At 43.0% G+C, this 19894-nt stretch overlaps 1 protein-coding gene across 2 annotated transcripts in view; it reads left to right on the forward strand.

The window, feature by feature from the left end:
• The window catches only part of LOC122793953 (zonadhesin-like), a 243153-nt gene that overhangs the window by 199377 nt on the left and 23882 nt on the right, over positions 1–19894 (forward strand). The window contains exons 2-3 of one of the 2 annotated variants that reach the window (XM_044061999.1): positions 16253–16687; positions 16751–17316. In XM_044061999.1, coding sequence (XP_043917934.1) covers positions 16253–16687; positions 16751–17316 — 1001 coding nt within the window. Of the gene's footprint in view, positions 1–16252; positions 17317–19894 lie in introns of both variants that reach the window. The other variant, XM_044061998.1, reaches the window with a different exon arrangement.

A 19894-nucleotide genomic window follows, 5' to 3' on the forward strand; every position in this document is an offset into this window, starting at 1 on the left:
AAGTGACTGTGTGTATGTATGAGAGACTGGGAGAGTGAGAGTGATGTGTGAGTAAATAGAATGCAGACAACATAACCAGGAACCAAACACAAAAAACAAATGAAAATGAAGGATCCAAGTGTACACAGCAGGTCCACACCAGATGATAAAATTCTTTTATTCACAAAGTAGATTAAGCACTTTCGTCAGCTTGTAGCTATAGACTTCATCAGAATCTACTATACAAAAAAAACAACACTTTTAAATACTTGAAATACACACTATGAATTTTAAGAATGTAAAAGTGTTGTTTTTTTTGTATAGTAGATTCTGATGAAGTCTATAGCTACGAGCTGAAGAAAGCACTTAATCTGCTTTGTGAATAAAGGAATTTTATCAACTGGTGTGGACCTGCTGTGTACACTTGGATCCTTCATCTTTAAATGGAATGCAGGTCTGAATAAATAGACTGTGTATGAGAGATCGGGAGTGTGACAGCGATGTGTGAGTGAATGGAATGCAGGTATGAATGAAGTGACTGTGTGTTTGAGAGATCGGGAGTGTGACAGCGATGTATGAATGAATGGAATACAGGTATGATTGAATAGACTGTCACTGTGTGTATGAGAGATCATAAGAGTGACAGAGATGTGTGAGTGAATGGAATGCAGGTATGAATGAGGAAGTGACTGTGTGTATGAGAGATCGGGAGAGTGAGAGTGATGTGTGAGTGAATGGAATGCAGGTATGAATCAATAGACTGTGTGTATGAGAGACCTAAAGAGTGACAGAGATGTGTGAGTGAATGGAATGCAGGTATGAATGAGGAAGTGACTGTGTGTATGAGAGATCGGGAGAGTGAGAGTGATGTGTGAGTGAATGGAATGCAGGTATGAATGAATAGACTGTGTGTATGAGAGATCGGAAGAATGACAGCGATGTGTGAGTGAATGGAATGCAGGTATGAATGAGGAAGTGACTGTGTGTATGAGAGATCGGGATAGTGAGAGCAATGTGTGAGTGAATGGAATGCCAGTATGATAAATGAAGTGACTGTATGATACTATAAGGTCAGCTGTAATAAATGAGTATTCACCATAATACTTGATTACATTTATGCCTTCTGCATTGGGTGCTGTCTTCCTACCAATTTTTTGTGCTTGAACAACCTCTGTGAGTGTCAGTCGAGTTTCCGGCTTCCCACAAGACAAGCAGGAATTTTTAATTTACTGTGGTCTTTTATGTTGTGTGTTTTGTTTTATGCACTGAAGTCATCTGAGGAATCTGGTTCCCTATGCTGTTTAGAAGGGGTAGAGGTCTAAGGAGGAGCAGGCACTGAAACCCCTGGAGGAGGCTTCAGGGCCATCTAGGCAAAAAACAAGCCATTTCATTTGAGGATTCTTAGGACAGACTGAAACATGCTTTGTCTTTTGTCTTTTCTTTGAAAGGACGTCGGTCCTAACAAATAGCAGAGGTTCCAACCCTTGACAAACTTCAGCAAGAGTACCCAGAACCTCCTCCTTGACTGATATCTGTGGAATCCCTCTAGGACCCTCCAAGATAATCAACCACATTTTCCCCTCGACATCCAGAGCAGATGCCTGCAAAGCCTCAGAGGACGTGCAAAAAGATGGATCCTTGCCATCCTCCAACGGGGTGGCAGCAGAGGAATCCGATGTAGTCATTGGACAGCCTATGAAGCTTCTAGAGGGATGTCTGGTGGAGGCTGGACAGCAAAACAATCCGGCCAAGACTTCTTGACCTTCTTCTTCCCTAGCAAGAGTATCTTAGCATTAATGGATACCACCATGCTACCCTGGGCTAACTGTTTAAGCTGTTGGTTTTCAAGATAAATGGCCAGGGATGACAAACGGCTTCTGAAAATCGTGGGCACAAACGCCTTACAGATACTGCAAGAGGTGTGGTCATGGGAAGCACACAAATAAAAGAGGCACTGTTCATGGCTATCTTTATGGGGACTCTGCCTCCCACACTGGTATTTTCCCTTCTTGGATTACATGAACTGTAGGTAAGAAAAATAAAATACAGACCAAAGGAATGAAACAAATTACCCCAGTGAGGCACTTATCTGATGACTAGGTATTCAGCACATCAACAAGGCATTCAGACTAATGAGCGATAATGGTGTTCGGACTGTCGGCAAAGAAGTTCTGGATAACTTCATCCATACATCACCTTTATGCCCTACATCCTGTGCGGTGAGCATACAAGTGACGTGTGGCACATACAAGATCATAAGGCTTTGGTATACTAGCCAAACGTTGGGCTGTCCTAGGCAGGAGATACCTATAGTAAAGAATACTGCAACAGTGATATAGAGACACATCTATTTGATACTCTAAGGCTTGTTAGTGGGAGTCCCAGAATAGTGAGACGGGATCCGTGCAGATGTTCAAAGTTTCACTTCTTCGAACCCACTTCACCAAGTCCACTTGTTCGAAGTAGTGAAACTTCAAACATTGACTTCGGCAGTCACACTACAGTGTGGAATGGAAATATTCCCTTTTCCTCACTGTAGTGCGATCTCGGAGTTGGTATATTTAAGTAGGGGGGTATAGGGGGTGCAGTGGGGCTTACACCCCTGCAAAAACATGTTTTAGTGTTTTTTTTTGGGGGGGGGGTCGCTCAGGGAACTAGACTTCAGCGAAAGTGCACTTTCGTTAAAGTGTGGGTCTCCTGCTATATTTCGAAGAAGTGTTCTTTCGATGTAGAGCAGTAGACCCAACGAGATTGAATTAGTGAAAATGCAGACTTACATACATCTACCAAGTAGGAGAGTATTGTTTCTTGGACTATTCCTTTTTCACCAAGGATTGGCAGTGTTGGATTTAATATGTATAAGCTCAGGGATGTAGGGGCAGCCTATCTCATTGGGAGGGGTGCAGTGGGGCATGCCCCCTGCAAAAAACAAAAAAAAACACTTTAAAGGATAATAGTGGTGTTTGACATTCACTGTTCGCCTGTATTTTTAGACTTTCTTTTTCGTAATTCCATGGCTATCATTTACGAGTCTCAGATTTATAATAGGAAGATGTCTGCAGGACATGGGTAGAAATGTAAGGCTTTAGGAGGATAACTGTTTATCACTTTTCTGAACCCTGTTGTTTACCACCCTTTCCTCCTAACCGTCTAGCTGCAGAACAGTTGTCAGTGTCAGACCATGTAACAAACTGGTATATGTTGTAATATACGTGTGAGAGGAAGGAAGAGGCACCAGGCTGGCTGCAACAACCACAGATGCAAGAGAAGTAAAATGAAAAAGGCTAAGATAATTATAGGTTCATAGGTGTGTACTAGACTAATGGCACTGGAGCCTTTACAAGCCTAGCCCATAGGATTACCCTGGCATTGTGCTACCCGACCTTAGTTTTCAGTGCCTCTGTTGAGTAGAGCCACTGGAGTGATTCCCGGGGTGAATTTTCTATTTCCCATCCACTCATCAAGATTTCTCTTGAAGAGGGTCAGTGAGGCACTCCAAATGGTCCTGGGTTCAAATCCAGCTGTGGATCACTGAGCTAATCAAAGAAGGACACTGAGGAAACTCGGAGCTGTAATATATAACATTAAGTATCCTGTTTTTGGTTTATTTTGTTCTTTATTTCTTTGTTATTATAGCACTTTGTGTACTGTGTATTTTTCTAGCTAGTTTCACTGTGTGTGAGGTATTAACTGGAAATTGTCCACTTTTATTAAGCATCTGTTGGGTTGTTTGTTTCTGATAACTTGTTGCAGTTAAACTCTTTTTTCTAGAGGCTCATTTAGCTGTTTAAAACTTTCATTTAAAGGCTCACTGCTGCTTTTCAGCTGTGAGAAACATTTCTGCAGTTTGTTCTAAGTAGTGGGGATATTTGTAGCATTTCCATATTCAGGCTTGTATTTGGGCCTAGTGTTTGTGGAGGCTGTGTGTCTGAGCACATATTCAGGGACATCTTGGTTTAGCCAAAGCCATCAGGCATTTCAGTGAGAAAGAATTGTTTGAGGTCACTGGCTGACTGAGGTCACCTGGACTACAGCTTAGACTAAGCACCTCATTGGTTCTTTTGAGATTTCTTTCTTAAAAGCTGTCTCAGGTTTCAACCTTCTGTTACCTAAGAAGTTCAGTTGTGAAAAAAAAAACAATTTTATCTGCTTTTACTGTATTTGTGTTTCTTCCCACTTTATTTTTCTTTTGCATCATCTTAAAAGTACTCAATTGTATTTATTACTGCTTGGTGTAACTCATTCTAAGCCTTTTAGTTTAAGCACTTGGGCTTCAGACCAGTTGTTTTACATTAAGAAGGTTTGTGGTCTGCACTGTAGTGGCAGAACAGGTAGCTTACATCCTTCTAAGTTGGGAACTGCTGATTGAGGGCTCAATGTCTGTTATTCTAAAAGTGTATTAATTCTGGTTTAAGCACTTGGGCTTCAGGCCAGTTATTTTACATTAAGAGGGTTCGTGGTCTGCACTCTTGTGGGAGGAGAGGCTGGACTCTGCCCTTCTGAGCTGGGAATTTCTGGTTAAAGGCTTATAGTGCCTGCATATTTGAACTGCTTCTTACTGAAATTGGTACACCTTGTTTGCTGTAGCATAGACTAGATCCAGGCCTGCCGAATCTAGCTTTGTTTGTATAACTTGAGCACTAATCCAGGCATTCTTTAAAGTATTCAATTGTATTTATTACTGCTTGGTAGTAACTTGATTAAAGTGTAGCTATCATTCCAAGTCTTTTGGATTAAGCACTTGGGCTTCAGACCAGTTGTTTTACATTAGGAAGGTTTGTGGCCTTCACTGTGGTAGCAGGACAGGTAGCTTACATCCTTCTAAGTTGGGAACTGCTGATTGAGGGCTCAGTGTCTGTTATTCTAAAAGTGTATTAGTTCTGGTTTAAGCACTTGGGCTTCAGGCCAGTTATTTTACATTAAGAAGGTTCGTGGTCTGCACTCTTGTGGGAGGAGAGGCTGGACTCTGCCCTTCTGAGATGGGAATTTCTGGTTAAAGGCTTATAGTGCCTGCATATTTGAATTGTTTCTTACTGAAATTGGTACACCTTGTTTGCTGTAGCATAGACTAGATCCAGGCCTGCTGAATCTAGCTTTGTTTGTATGCTTGTTGTTTGTTTGCTTGTTATTTCCCTGAAACGCTAATTTCACCTAAAACGCGGCTTTTCAGCGCTTCTGTGGATCCCTAGTGATATCTGCATTGCTTACTGTACTTATTTCCTTGTTTCAACCTGAAAGAAAGTTACTGTTTGTCGTTTTTGCATTTAAGTTACCTGTAACACATTGCATTTAAGTTACCTTGCGCTTGCTCACTAAAGCAATTATATAAGTCAGCACTAAAAAATTAATAGCACTATACCCTCACAAACTCCCCTTGAGTACCTTGTTCCCCATTGGCCCTTTTTTCAATTGTAAAGGAATTCCCAATACTATTCTAGCATGTCCAAAGGTCAGTTGTCAATCTCCTCTCTGGTCCAGCTGGTGAATCTGGGAATCTTGAGGCAATGTTACAACTGCCTCATGTACACAGACAACCCTCTCCTCCTCCCAACAAATTCCAACACATGTGAGAGATGCAACTATATAGCCAAACTGGAGGCTAAGCTCTCTCAACTCAGTACTGGCGTAACCAGTCAGGAGGAGAAGGAAACCACACTCACTACAATTCCAGTCTCACATAGACCTACCACGACAGCAAACCAAACACATAAACACACAAAAACATACTCGGAGGCTCTAAATAAAAATCTGCCTAAGCAGCAGAGACCTCCAAAGCAGACACCCAAGCAACCGCTACCCCAAAACAAAACACGTGCAACACATAGCTCACAAAGCCAGTGTGCCAAACAGTCACAGCCCTTAAGGCTAAACAACACACCTGATACACTTGTAATAGGTGACTCTATCGTCAGGCACACTGATGTCCCGCTCACCAGGCTGAACAAGGAGAAGGTCACGGTGAGCTGCCTGCCGGGCGCTAGGATCCGCCACATAACACAAGCACTTAGGTCACTCCAAGCCAAGTACAAATATGACTCAGTCATTGTCCATGCTGGTGTGAATGACCTGAGACGTACCTTCCTGGACTATATGAAAAGAGACATAGAGGAGCTCTCTGAGCATGTAGCCCAGGCCGGTATGACCCTGACCTTGAGTAGCATCTTACCCTCACCAAGAATGATGCCACAATATGAAGACAAGATGATCAATTTCAACAATTGGCTTAAGTATTGGTGTCATTCAAAGGGGATCTAATGCCTGTCAGCCTGGGATGACATGCTCGACAAGCCACGATGCTTCGCTAGGGATGGCTTGCACCTGTCACCCCTGGGCTTTCGGATATTGGCAAAGGCACTTGCTACCCCCATAGTGCCTTTTTTAGGCAAGGCTGAAAAGACAAACCCACCTCCATAGGTATCACAAGGGATAAGAAACTAAGAGTAATGCTACTCAACGCCAGAAGTCTAAACCTCAAGATGCACGCACTCGAAACTCTCCTTAGCATGGAGAACATCAATATCTGTTCAGTAACAGAAACCTGGTTCAAGGCTCCTGAGAGCACCCCAGCACTACCAGGTTATACCTCATACCATGCTTTTCGGCCCCAAAACTTGGACCGAACCACAAAAGGAGGGGGAGTATCAGTATTCGTCAAAGATACCCACACCGCCAGGTTGGTGGCACAGCACGAAGCATCAGAGACTATCCATGTGCAACTAACAGTGGGTAAAACTGCCTTCCAGTTTATAGCCTGCTACAGACCACCCTTCCAAACCCAGGAACCCCACTCGGCCTTCCTGAGAACACTGGAAATATGAAGGTCTCTCCAAACACCATTATATTGGGCGACTTCAACTACCCAAACATGGACTGGGAGCATTACTCTAGCTCCAACACCCTAGCCCAAAGGTTCCTAGAATTTATAAACTCAAATGCTATGGAACAAATTGTTACCACTCCCACAAGAGGGGAAAACATACTGGACCTGATCATCACCAACATGGGGACTCTATGCTCCAGACCAGAAGTGTATCCCACACTGGTAAGATCAGACCATAAACTAATCTCACTGGATATTCACATCCCGACCCCACCCCCTGCCCAGAAAACCACAGTGAAAAACTTCTCTAAAGCAAATTTCACACTCCTCAAAACCGAGGTGGAATCCTTCAAAGCCCCCGGGCCTATGGAAAATGCGTCCCAGACCGCAGAATCCTTTATAAACGCATTCTATGAACACCTTCAGGAATGCATGGGTCATGCAATCCCAAATAAAACCAAGACCCAATCCTCCAAAGGCAGACATCCTGTCTGGTGGACCCCAGCCATAAACAAACTATACAATAGAAGGAGGACGCTACTACATGATAGAGCAAAATCCCAAAAAGGGAAGGCATCTCTGATCAATATTAGCAAAAAACTACAGGCACTCATAAAATCGTCTAAGGCCAGCTTCGAGAGAAAAATTGCACAGGACACTAAGGATAATCACAAGGCTTTCTTTAGTTATGTTAGGAACCTGGGTGGGAATTCCCAGATATGCTCAGAAATAGTCCAAAATGACAAAAAATACACCGAAACCACAGACATTGCCAACATCCTAGGTGACAGGTTCAGCACAAACTTCTCCCCCCCCCCTTCCCCACCAAAAGGGCAAATATCTATCCCAGCAGAGTGCTGCCCCCCTGACATCTCAGATGCTCAGGTAAGAGCCACCCTCTCCAAAGCAAAAAACACAGCATCAGTGAGACCAGACGGTGTCCCGGGCTGCGTCCTACATGAACTCCAAGAAGAGCTAAACCCAAACATAAAACTACTGTTCAATCTCAGCCTTACTACAGGATATGTGCCCAAAGAGTGGCGTACAGCAACAGTGGTCCCTCTCCACAAAGGTGGTGCATCAACAGATCCTGGAAACTATCACCCCATAAGCCTGACTAGCTTGGTCTGCAAAGCTATGGAAAGGATCATCCTGGACCTCATAAATAAAGATATCGGGGACCTACAGACACTGGATCCTACCCAGTTCGGCTTTGTTAAGGGCAGATCCTGCCTCTTAAACCTGGTCGATTTCTTTGAAACAGTCACTACGGCCATTGACGAGGGGAAGGTGGTCCACACAGCCTACCTGGACCTCGCAAAAGCCTTCGATACAATACCCCACTCGGGCATTATAGATAAGCTCACCAGCTTAAATATAAACCCCTATGTCACTAGATGGGTTGCAAACTGGCTCAAGGACAGCACCCACATGGTTAGAATTGCTGGAGCCATGTCAGACTCCAAACCAGTTACACGTGGCGTCCCACAAGGCTCAGTCCTGGGACCTCTCTTGTTCGGTATATATTTCTCGGAGGTACAGGCCAACACGGAAGGACTGTGGCTGACCAAGTTCGCAGATGACTGCAAACTGGGCACCATAATCGACTCTCCAGCCGACACAAGCATCCTCCAAAAGGGCCTCATAGAAGCAGACAACTGGTGCCAGAGCCATGGCCTCAAGCTAAACGCCAAAAAGTGTATAGTCATCCCCTTTGGCAAAAACAAAGTGCCCACAAATTACCACATAGGCGGTAATCCATTAAGTACAGAAGAAGTAATTAGGGACCTGGGGACCCAAGTTGATAGCAATCTCTCATTTGACAACCACGTGGCCAAAGTGGTTAGAAAAACATTTTATATAGCCCACCTAATCATGAAGGAATTCACATCTAGATCAGGGGAGGTCATCGTGCCTCTTTACTCATCCCTCATCAGGCCCTTAATTGTGTACAATGCCCCTTTTGGGATGTACCTTACCAGACACCTGCAGCAACTGGAAAGACCCCAAAAGTACCTCACCAAGAGGATCAAAGGGCTCAAACAGATGCCATATGCTGCCCGGTTAAAAAAAACTCCAGCTCTACTCAGTGGCATACCGCCTGCTCAGAGGCGATCTGTGCCTGATGTATAAAGCCATGTCCAACCCGGAATTAATGGACATGCTGCACCTCAGAAAATCCAAATCCCATCGAGCTACGCGCTCGAGAGACTTGAACCTCAGCATTGAAATAAATAGGACGTGCTGGAGGGACAGATTCATAACCCAGAGGCTCCCTTCACTCTGGAATAAAATCCCAGTCCAGGTTAGGCAGAATCCCTCATTGACTCTCTTCAAGAGGCATCTTGATGAGTGGATGGGAGATCGTAGGTTTACCCCGGGTATCACTTCTGTGTCACTGTTAGACAGAGGCACAGTATACTAACCTTGAAAAAGGGCATAGCAAAATTAATTTAAAATGGGTGGCGAAAGCCAAACACACTCTGGCTAGGCTTATAAATGCCCTAGGGCAGATAGCCTAGTATGAACCTATGAACTTGACATGTATGGGAAGTCTATTCCATAGCATGGGCAGCCTCTGGGTTATGAACCTGTCCCTCCAGCTTGTTCTGTTGATTGTGGTAATAAGGTTGAGATCTTTGGAGCGTGCAGTGTGGAGGGATTGGGATTTCTTTAGATGTAGCATTTCTAACAGAGCTGGGTCAGACATTGCCTCTAAGTAGGCGATATGAGACAGAGAATAGTTGGGAGTTTTTTGAGTCTGTCCATATAGGACAAGTGTTTAAGGCCTAGGATCATCTTTGTGAGGTACTTTTGCTGTTGTTGCAGGTGTCTAGTGAGGTACATGACAAATGGGGCATTGTAATCGATGATTTGCCTAATGAGGGAAGAGTAGAGGGAGACAATGACCTCTTTCTTCCTGAATGCAAAACCCTTAGTAATGAGATGTGCCACATAAAAGGACTTTCTGACCACAGTGACAATGTGGTGGTGAAAAGAGGGGTTGCTGTCAACTTGTGTTCCCAGATCTCTTATGATGCATTCTGTGTTCGGTGGACTATCATCGATGTGGTAATTAATGTGGTAATTAATGGGAAATGGGTTTTTCCCAAAGGGGATGACGACACATTTTTTGGCATTGAGCTTAAGGCCATGGTTCTGACACCAGTCGTTGGTCTCAGTGAGGCCTTTCTGTAGGATGTCAACTTCACTTGGGGAGTTAATTATGGCTCCAAACTTGTAATCGTCTGCGAACTTTGTCAGCCAGAGTCCATTCGTGTTGGCCTGGACTTCAGAGAAGTAGATACCAAACAGGAGAAGACCCAGGACCGAGCCCTGTGGGACTCCACTCGTGACTGGTCGGAAGTCTGACTTGGAGTCAGCTACCTTTACACTGTAGGTGCGATCTGTGAGCCAATTTGCAACCCACTTAGTGATGTATGGGTTGATGCCTAGCTTAGTGAGTTTTTCTATGAGTGGGGAATTGTATCAAAGGCCTTGGCCAGATCAAGGTAGGCTGTATGAACCACCTTGCCTTCATCCACAGCTCTGGTGATTGACTCAAAGAAGTCAACCAGGTTGAGCAGGCATGATCTACCCTTCACAAAACTAAACTGTGTGGGATCCAGAGTTTGGAGATTCCCTATATCCTTGTTTATTAGGTCCATGATGATGCGTTCCATAGCTTTGCATATCAGACTTGTCAGGCTAATGGGGCGATAGTTCCCGGGGTCTGTAGTCACTCCTCCTTTGTGGAGAGGGATGACTATAGCAGTGCACCATTCGGTAGGGAGAAAGCTGCAGCAGTAATACTGGGTGCCTGGCAATCTACTGGTATTGTGATTGGTCCTTTGGGGGGGGGGGGTAAAGTTGGCACTGAATCTGTCGGTCAGTATATAGGAGGTGCCATTATGAAAACTGTTAAAGGTTTTCTGAGATTAAATTTTGGATATTAAGTAAATGAGTGTTTGACTGACATTTCTAAACTGGAATGCGGTTCAAGACTACTTGTAGGAAAATACTCCACCTTCCTGTCTGATGTTGCATGGATACACGGGTTCCTTTCAGAAGACCGAAGATGCATGTTGTCAAATGCGGGTTGGTCGAACTTCAAATGTCGAAAACGCAAAATGACGAAGCGGCATATAAGTGAATTCTTTCCCTGGGAAAGAAGTCACTTGGCCGCTTCCGTCACTTTGGCGTTTTAGGCACTGTAGTGCGATCTCGGAGTTGGTATATTTAAAAAGGGGTGTGTGGGGGCATGGGGGAATAAGCCCCCCACTTTATGTAATGTTTGAATGTGTTTTTTTTTTTTTTTTTTTTTTTTTTTTTTTTTTTGGGAACATCGATTTTTTTTTCCCCTGGGAATGAAATCGCTGTTCTGGTAGTTTGATGTGTTGTGAATTCGAACTTTTGAGTTCGATATAACAACGTTCGATCATTTGATCGTTCGTTGTTATAATATAGACCTGGATACACAGCATCTCTGCTTCTTCAAACTCATGAGGTACAATCTTGCTGATGTTTACTTAACATGTATCTTTTTCAAGCAGTGAGAATCAGAATTGAGAGCAGGTTGACACTTCTTGAAACAGTCACAATTCCACAGTAGTGACAGTACTGCTCCGAGTAGAATAAATCATAAAATAAATTTTAAAGTTGAAGATTAATTTGCAGTAGTCAGAGGAATGTTTCAGTAATGCTGACCTTTCCTAACACAGTCTTCTAAACGGATTCTTCTTTTTAACTGGTTGGATTTGCAAATAGTTTGAGAGAGTGTATGAGTATTCGTGTGTGTGTGTGTGTGTGTGTGTGTGTGTGTGTGTGTTTTGCATATTATAGAGAAGTTAGTTCAAACTACCCTGATTTCAGTATTACCAAAGCATGCTTTTAATATGTCTGTACTGTTTTGTGATGTAAGATATAGCCCAAAGGATTCTTGCGTATTATCGCAACCAGATTTCCAAAGTGCAGTAATTCATCATGTTTCTGCGGACACATGCTGCTTAACCCAAAATGGGCTCTGTGAAGACTTTAGTCATACTTTGTAATGGCGGGTATTAAGCAGGTACTGGTGAAATGGGTAAAGTTTGTTCTCCCCCAGTGGGGCCCCTCGTCTATGTTGTGAACTTCATGGAGCCACTGGCGCTGTACAAATCCTGCAGTACACATTACCGATCGTGACTCTTTGCAAAACATGGGGTTGTATGGGTACAAAAGGGTACCCAAAAGGGGTTGGACAGCTTTCTACAGACAGGAAAGCAAATTTAACAACTGCTGTGTCATACACAGAGAGTACAAATCACTGGAGGGTAAAATTGACTCAGGGACTGCTGTGTATGACCCTCCGCAAAGACAGCTATATTTTTAACTTTTCTGACACACCGCAGTGTAACACGGGTAGATGACAACTGATGACATTCCTGCAGATGCTGTTTTACAAGTAAGGAAGTCAGTTTCTCTTAACAAGCCATGTTCCTGACTGCTTCTCTTGTTGGGAATTTCCTGACTTTCAGGACTTCTAAGGACAAGTGCAAAGCATCAGTACTGGTCGGGGAAAGGATGCTACCAGGCAACAGGAATTTTTCTATTATTCGTCTTCCTCTGTGAAAGACAGTCCCACAAAGTAGCAGTTCAGACTGTATACACCCCTTGCTAGATTAAGTGATATGGTCTCTTCAAAACTCTACCAATTAGGTACCATCGGAAATCTGGTTGCGATAATACGTAAGTACCACCCAAAGTTATGATCTTGTTTGCAGGCAGTATTTGTCTTCCTGGTGCCAGGAATAAGAGAAAATGGAAATGTCATCTCAGACCAGATCAGATGAATTAGAATTGCTCAGTGGTTCTGAGATGCCTTATGAACTTCAGCTGCAGTTAAACCGATGGCTGAGGTAATGAGCAGTGAATGCTTTACATATTGCAACTTCTAGGGCACCTTGAAATCATTGAATTGTGCCTAAAGGGTTTTACTGATTCAGACTAAATAAAATATTGTTTTTCGTTTGTGGCAGTGTGATGGGCTCTGCGATGAGTGGAATTTTTAAAAAGTGCTAATATGTCTGCCCTAGAAATGAAAAGGTGTGTAGTTGCAGTGGTGGCTGGTGACTTCAAATCATAGGGGGGCTGCAGGAGACAGCTGGATGGGTGTGGCCAACAAGACGGGGTGTGGCCAACAAGACGGGGTGGCTATGGTGCAATGGGATCAATGCTTCACATACTTATTTACATGAAATAATATACTTTAATCATTGGAGTTTTACTTTAAAGGTTACATTTCAGTCACAGGAATTATGTAGTTCTAACATCCCATATCAGTGATATTTTCAAAATGCTCTCAATACCTCCTGACATAGTATACTATACAATAAGGGGTTATGTGGGCAAAGGCACATAGAATACCCTTGATGTAGTATAATCTAGTAATTTACTATAAACAGAGGTGAATGCAAGTTAAAAAAAAAATTGCTGACTTGCGCTATCTTTTAACAGATGAAAACCATTTGGTCACTTGTTGCTAGCAAGCTGATTTGCAGAATTTCTCTTCTTGGGTAATCCTAACAAATCTCTGAGTGCTACCATTCAATGTAATTTCTGTAGGGCAAGTATATCTTGAAAATATGTGATATATGTACTGGCATTACACATGGCTTGAGTTCCTCAGAGTAAATGTTTAACCATAACTGTCAACTTCTTTGCACAAGAACTCTAGGCAAAGGCAAAAATAGTGGTGGAACAAAAGGCCAAAATTAGGGACAGTTTTAAATATTTCTCTAAAGCACTTAAAAGGTTAATAGAACAACAGGCTTTGCATCAAATATGCATGTTCAAAATAAGACGTATGAAATTCAAATGCCTGGCATTGACTGTTTGCAGTACTCACTGATTTACCAGAAAATCAAAAATTTTACAATGGACAGGTCAAAATCTGGGCTATTCTGCAACATTCTGGCCAGTTGAGAGGTGTGTGCTCAACATGTTTAGGACAGATACCAGCTCTTCCATCATCTAATATATATATTTCCTGCTGTGAACATAGTGATCATTTTCAGAGTCTAATATATGTAGATCAATGGACACAGATAAAAGAATATGATAAAAAATGCACGTGACCTAGAGTGCAATGTATTTTGGCTAACACCAGTATACCCAGATCAGAAAGACTTTTCCTAGGATTCAGAAACAGGGTCATCAGTCATAATTGCCCAGTGCAAGTTGGTCAGCTAGCACAATGGTGAGAAAAAGTAATTCAGAAGTAGCTATGGCCACTATGAGAAAAATAAAGTCATTAGCATGTCTCTGAATGACACATTAGCACTGTCAGACCTATCTGCACTAGTACTTTGTCCTAGTGGCACAGGCATCATATCTGCAAAGGCACCCCCTACACACACATTCTTACAAACACATCCATATCTACCCATCAATAAACAAGCATTTACTACACACACACACACACACACACATTCATGCAGCTTCATTCATGCCTCTACAGAGACACATACACACACACACACACACATGTACCAGTACACCCCCAACCCCCACATTTTGAATGAATTTACCTGCATCAAGAGTACTCCCATAGGAGTGAGCTAGCCATGATGTTTTTACAGCAGTCACTTTTTCCTCCTGCAGTAAAATTTTATTCAAAAAAGCAATTTCTGAATCTCTCAGCCAAACAAGTCGGAAGCCATAAACTTTTCCAGGGGAGAACACATAGCTAATTAGCATTAGCCACCCTTCAAACTGCCACATTATCATGCAGCGCTACCTAAAAGACTGAACTCTTGATTGAAGCCCCCAGTAAAAGAGAAACATCAACAGAAGGGCAGTCTCTGAATTATAAAGGCTTATTATAATGTGTGTGGGGGGGGGGGGTGAGCTAAGGCTTCCCTACCTTGTTAAGCCTTGCTGAATCAAAGGGTTCATTAAAATTCTACCTTTTATCCTCCCCCGCTGAATCAATTTACAATAATTAACCAAGTCCTGCACTAGAAGAACTAAAGTAACTGCAAGCACAGCACTACAGAACATTAGAAATACTAGCCATATAAATCCAAAATTATACAACAAAACGTATAAACACCACAATAATGAATATACCAAAACATACAGAAAAAATATAATAAAATACAGAAAGTAGTATAGAATGAGTAGGAAACCACCTCCCTCAAAAAAAAAATCTGCCTGTTAGAACAGTCCCCATTCTAAAATACTAAAACATATTAATAAACCATTTACACTGTTTACACATTAAAATAAAAATAAATTTGAAAAAAATCCATTCTGATACTCAGCATCTCTCCAGCAAAGTCTAGACCAGATATGAAGGCATCCTTTATAATCCCTACTGAGAAAGCAGATGTAACTGCCTGTAGCCAGCATGTTTTAACTGTTTACAATGTGCATAAAATAGCTGATTTTTTTGCATGGTTTATGTACATCAGTTGTAGAAGAGTTAACAATTAACATACTTACATCTATTCTGCACCCGTCCTTCACTCTGTACTTTCTTCTTCTTCTTTCTTCTTCTTCTTCTTCCTTCTTCTTTCTTCTGCTCTTCTTCCGCTGCCCAAAGTAAACGATAAATCCACAAAAAAAAAACGATTCCGAAAATGGAAATAAAAAAAAAATACAATGATGATCACAAAATTAAAGTTGAACCTCGATTCCTAAGCTAAGCCAAACTGAACTGACTGATTCTCGCTCTCTTCCCAGCAATAAAGCCCGGGAAGAGAGCGACAACCAATCAGCAGCATTTAGGCTTTAGCCCAGCAGGCACGTCATGACTGACGTGCCTGTGGACGTCGCAGTCCGAGCCCCTTCCAAGTCTATGCGGTTTGGAACCGCTGCCGCATAGACTTCTGGGCATCACAATGATGCCTTAACTGCTCCGCCGGGCTGCAATGAAAACAAACAAAAAAAAAAAATCTGCTTACAACCGCGGGTAAGATGCGCAATGCGCATGCGCATACTTTCCAGTCGCAAGATAAGATACTTTCAGTCGCGGACTCGAATTAAACTACAAAAAAAGATTTCTTTTTTATACATTAAATTAAAAGACGGTGACCAAAACAACTGAGGGGGCTGCAGACCGGCAGTCCGGTGCCACGAGCCGCCCCTGTGTAGTTGTGTGAAGATCAATAGAGAAAACCACATGCAAATAGAACATTTATTATTAAAGGACGTCTTGATTTTCTTTTATTAGCAGTTTTGTGACTTCAGAACACTGAAGTATCTTCATGACCCCTTGACAAAAGAAAAAAATCTGCATTCAGCCTGAGTAAAATGAGCAAGTTACTCAAAACAGCCTATGTAGCGCCTTTGTGTTGATCTTCTCTGGTAGAATGATGTATGTGAAAATGTAAACATTTAAAAAGGTTAAATAATGTTTTTGAATCATATATGTACGTACATTTATTATTTTTATTATGCTTTTTTTTTCAGCTTCTCCAAGATGTTCATCACATGTCCAACCAAGTCTGAATTCTGTTTCTTCTAACAGTTCACATCATCTTGTTCCTTCTGCTCATCCTCCTTATGCTGCACCCCCTCCTTCAGTTGCTGCATCCTATCCTGTATCACATCTCCCTCCCAGTGCTTTACAATCCTCAGAACTTCAGCCTAGCCCTCCACCCAGCTACATTTCTCTGCAGTGTATGCCCTCAGCCTCCAGGCATCCCCAAGACAACATGCCCATTAATCCTGTATGCCTGGACTCCCCAAGGCTGCCTCAGAATAATGAATCTAATTCACAGCTTCTGCCATCTGCTTCAGTACTAACAGAGAATCCCACTGTAATTGTACCTTCTCAGTCAGATATACCATCTGCTTCAGTTCCAACAGAGAATCCCACCACAACTGTCGGACCTTCTCAGTCACATGTACCATCTGCTTCAGTTCCAACAGAGAATCCCACTACAACTCTAATACCTTCTCAGTCACATGTACCATCTGCTTCAGTTCCAACAGAGAATCCCACTACAACTCTAATACCTTCTCAGTCACATGTACCATCTGCTTCAGTTCCAACAGAGAATCCCACCACCACTCTAGCACCTTCCCAGTCATGTCATAGTAATTTGATTGGAAGTAGCACTACATCACCAAACTTGCCTGTTAGTTCTCTTTCTGTGGCTTTTTCTCCAGCTGTACTGAAAGTCAATAACAGTAGCACACAGACATCTTTTACAGCTGCTGCAGCTCATGTTCCAGATACAGTTCTACATGCATCTGAGCCATCCTCAAGATTTTCATCTGTTTTTCAACAAGCTTCCATGTCTGAAGGATCATCCCATGTAGAAAATGGTGGCATGAATTCATACTTGAAGGCACCTGTGCAAGAGACTGTTACTTCAAATCCTGAGCCTACTTTTTCTAAAGAAAGAAAGGACACTAGAGCAGAAGGAATGAATTTATACGAGAAGGCACCTATCCAGGAGAATGTTATTTCAAATCCTGACCATAGTTTTCCAGTTGAAAGAAGAAATACTGGAGCAAAAACAAAGCAAGTATGTTCTATTTTCACAAAAGTTGTTTGCAGTCATATTTCTAATGAAATGTTACTTCTGTACATAAAACATAATAACTGGGAGAATTTTTAAAATCACTGAAACTGTACAGCAGCCCTCAACACCAGCAGCACAGTGGTTTTGAAAGTGTAAGGCTGCATAACTAATAAAGCATGATATGGCCAATTGCAAGTAGTTCCTTGTGTAAAATAAGACACATTCGTAGGTGTGTACTAGGTTAATGGCCCTGGAGCCTTTACAAGCCTAGCCCAAAAAAATTGGCCAGGCACCATGCCACCCGATGTTAGTTCACAGTGCCCCTATCCAGTAGGGCAACTGGTGTGATCCCTGGGGTGAACTTTGTTACCCATCCACTCGTCAAGATTTCTCTTAAAGAGGACCAGCAAGGTGCTTTGCTTGACATGAATGGGAAACTTATTACAGAGTATGGGCAGTCTTTGGAGATGAACCTGCCCCTCCAGCATGTTCTGTTAATTGTGGTAATGAGGTTGTGATATCTGGAGCGTGTGGGGCGGGGGTATTGGGATTTCTTTAGATGTAGCATTTCAAGTAGGGCTGGGTCGGACATGGCTTTGTAAGTCAAGCAGAGATCACCTCTAAGTAGACAATAAGAGACTGAGAACAGCTGAAGTTTCTTGAGTTTGCCCATGTAAGACATGTGTTTAAGGCCTAGGATCCTTTTTGTGAGGTACTTTTGTGGTTCTCCAGATGCTGTAGGTGTCTGGTCAGGTACATGCCAGATGGGATGTTATATTCGATGGCTGGTCTAATGAGGGATGAGTAAAGAGGGATGATGACTTCTTTCTTCCTGGATGCAAAACCTCTGGTTATAAGATGTGCCATGTGAAATGACTTTCTGACCACAGTGGCAATGTGGTGGTCGAAGGTGAGGTGGCTGTCGACCTGAGTGCCCAGATCTCTTATGGCCCCTATAGTGTTCAGTGGGCTCCCATCAGTGTGGTAATTTGTGGGAACTGAGTTTTTTGCAAAGGATATGATAACGCATTTTTTGGCATTAAGCTTCAGGTCATGGTTCCGACACCAGTCATTGGACTCAGAGAGGCCCTTTTGTAGGATGTCTGCACCATTTGGAGAGTTGATAATGACTCCTTGCTTGCAGTCATCAGTGAACTTGGTCAGCCAGAGTCCTTCTGTGTTGGCCTTGACTTCTGAGAAATAGATGGCAAACAAGAGAGGGCCCAGGACCGAGCCCTGTGGGACTCCACTCGTGACTGGTCAACAGTCCGACTTGGAATCCACAACTTTCAGTCTGTGGGTCCTGTCTGTGAGCCAGTTTGCAACCCACCTAATGATGTAAGGATTGATGCCTAGTTTGGTGAGTTTATCAATGATACCTGAGTAGGGAATGGTATCAAAGGCTTTGGCCAGGTCAAGCTAGGCTGTATGCACTGCCTTACCCTCATCCACAGCCTTGGTGACTGCCTCGAAGAAGTCAACCAGGTTCAGCAGGCAGGATCTCCCCTTGACAAAGCCAAACTGTGTGGGGTCAAGAGTTTGGAGATTGCCTATATCTTTGTTGAGCAGGTCCATGCTGATAATGCGCTCCATAGCTTTGCATACCAGACTCGTCAGGCTAATAGGGCAGTAGTTCCCAGGGTCTGTAGTTGCTCCCCCTATATGAAGCGGGATGACTGTAGCAGTGCACCATTCATTAGGGACATAGCCTGAGGTAAGGCTGTGATAGAACAGGGCACACAGATGTAGTGCCAGTTTGTTTTGTAGCTCATGTAGGATGCAGCCAGGGATATGCTGTATTCTTGGCTTTGGACAATGCAGCTTTTACCTGTGCTGCAGAAATGGTGGGTACCAGGCTTTCTTCTTGTATTTTGATAGGGCCCTTGGGGGGAGAGAGGGGTAAAGCTGGGACTGAATCTGTTGGCCAGTATGTTAGCTATATCTGTTGGCTCAGTATAGGAGGTGCCATTGTACAGTAACTCAGAGCAAATCTGAGTATTGCCTTGGAGGGTTTTGATATAGCTGTAGAAGGCTTTGTGGTTGTATTTGGTGTCAGCCGCAATTCTGCCTTTATAGCTGGCTTTAGAGGATTTGATAAGGGATCTCATCTTTTTATTGAGACTGATAAGGGAGGTTTTCCAGTCTTGTGACTTCATTTTTTTCTGCAACAGGTTCTTCCTTCTTTTGTAGAGTGTATTGATGGCTGGGGACTACCAGATTGGCTTCCTTTTTTTGGAGGAGAGCTTCATAGTTCTATTTGGTATGACAAGGTCCATGCATTTGTATACATGCTCGTACAGTGCATTGGTGTGTGATTCGGCAGTCATGCAGTTATTTTCCATTGACATGAGTGCCGAGAAGTTAGCCACCTCTGTTTTTAGGAGCCCAAAGTCAGCTTTAGAGAAGTTTTTCAGGGTGGTCAGCTTAATGTAGGTTGTAGGTGAGATGGAGATTTCCATGGTGATCAGTTTGTGGTCAGATCTAACCAGGGAGGAATTGACTATAGGTGTGGAGCAACGGTCTCCCATGTTGGTGATAACCGCGGTCTCCCATGTTGGTGATAACCAGGTCGAGGATGTTG

The sequence above is a fragment of the Protopterus annectens genome, chromosome 2.part1 (assembly GCF_019279795.1).
Source record: "Protopterus annectens isolate FY-2018-M chromosome 2.part1, PAN1.0, whole genome shotgun sequence".
Classification (NCBI taxonomy): Eukaryota; Metazoa; Chordata; order Ceratodontiformes; family Protopteridae; genus Protopterus; species Protopterus annectens.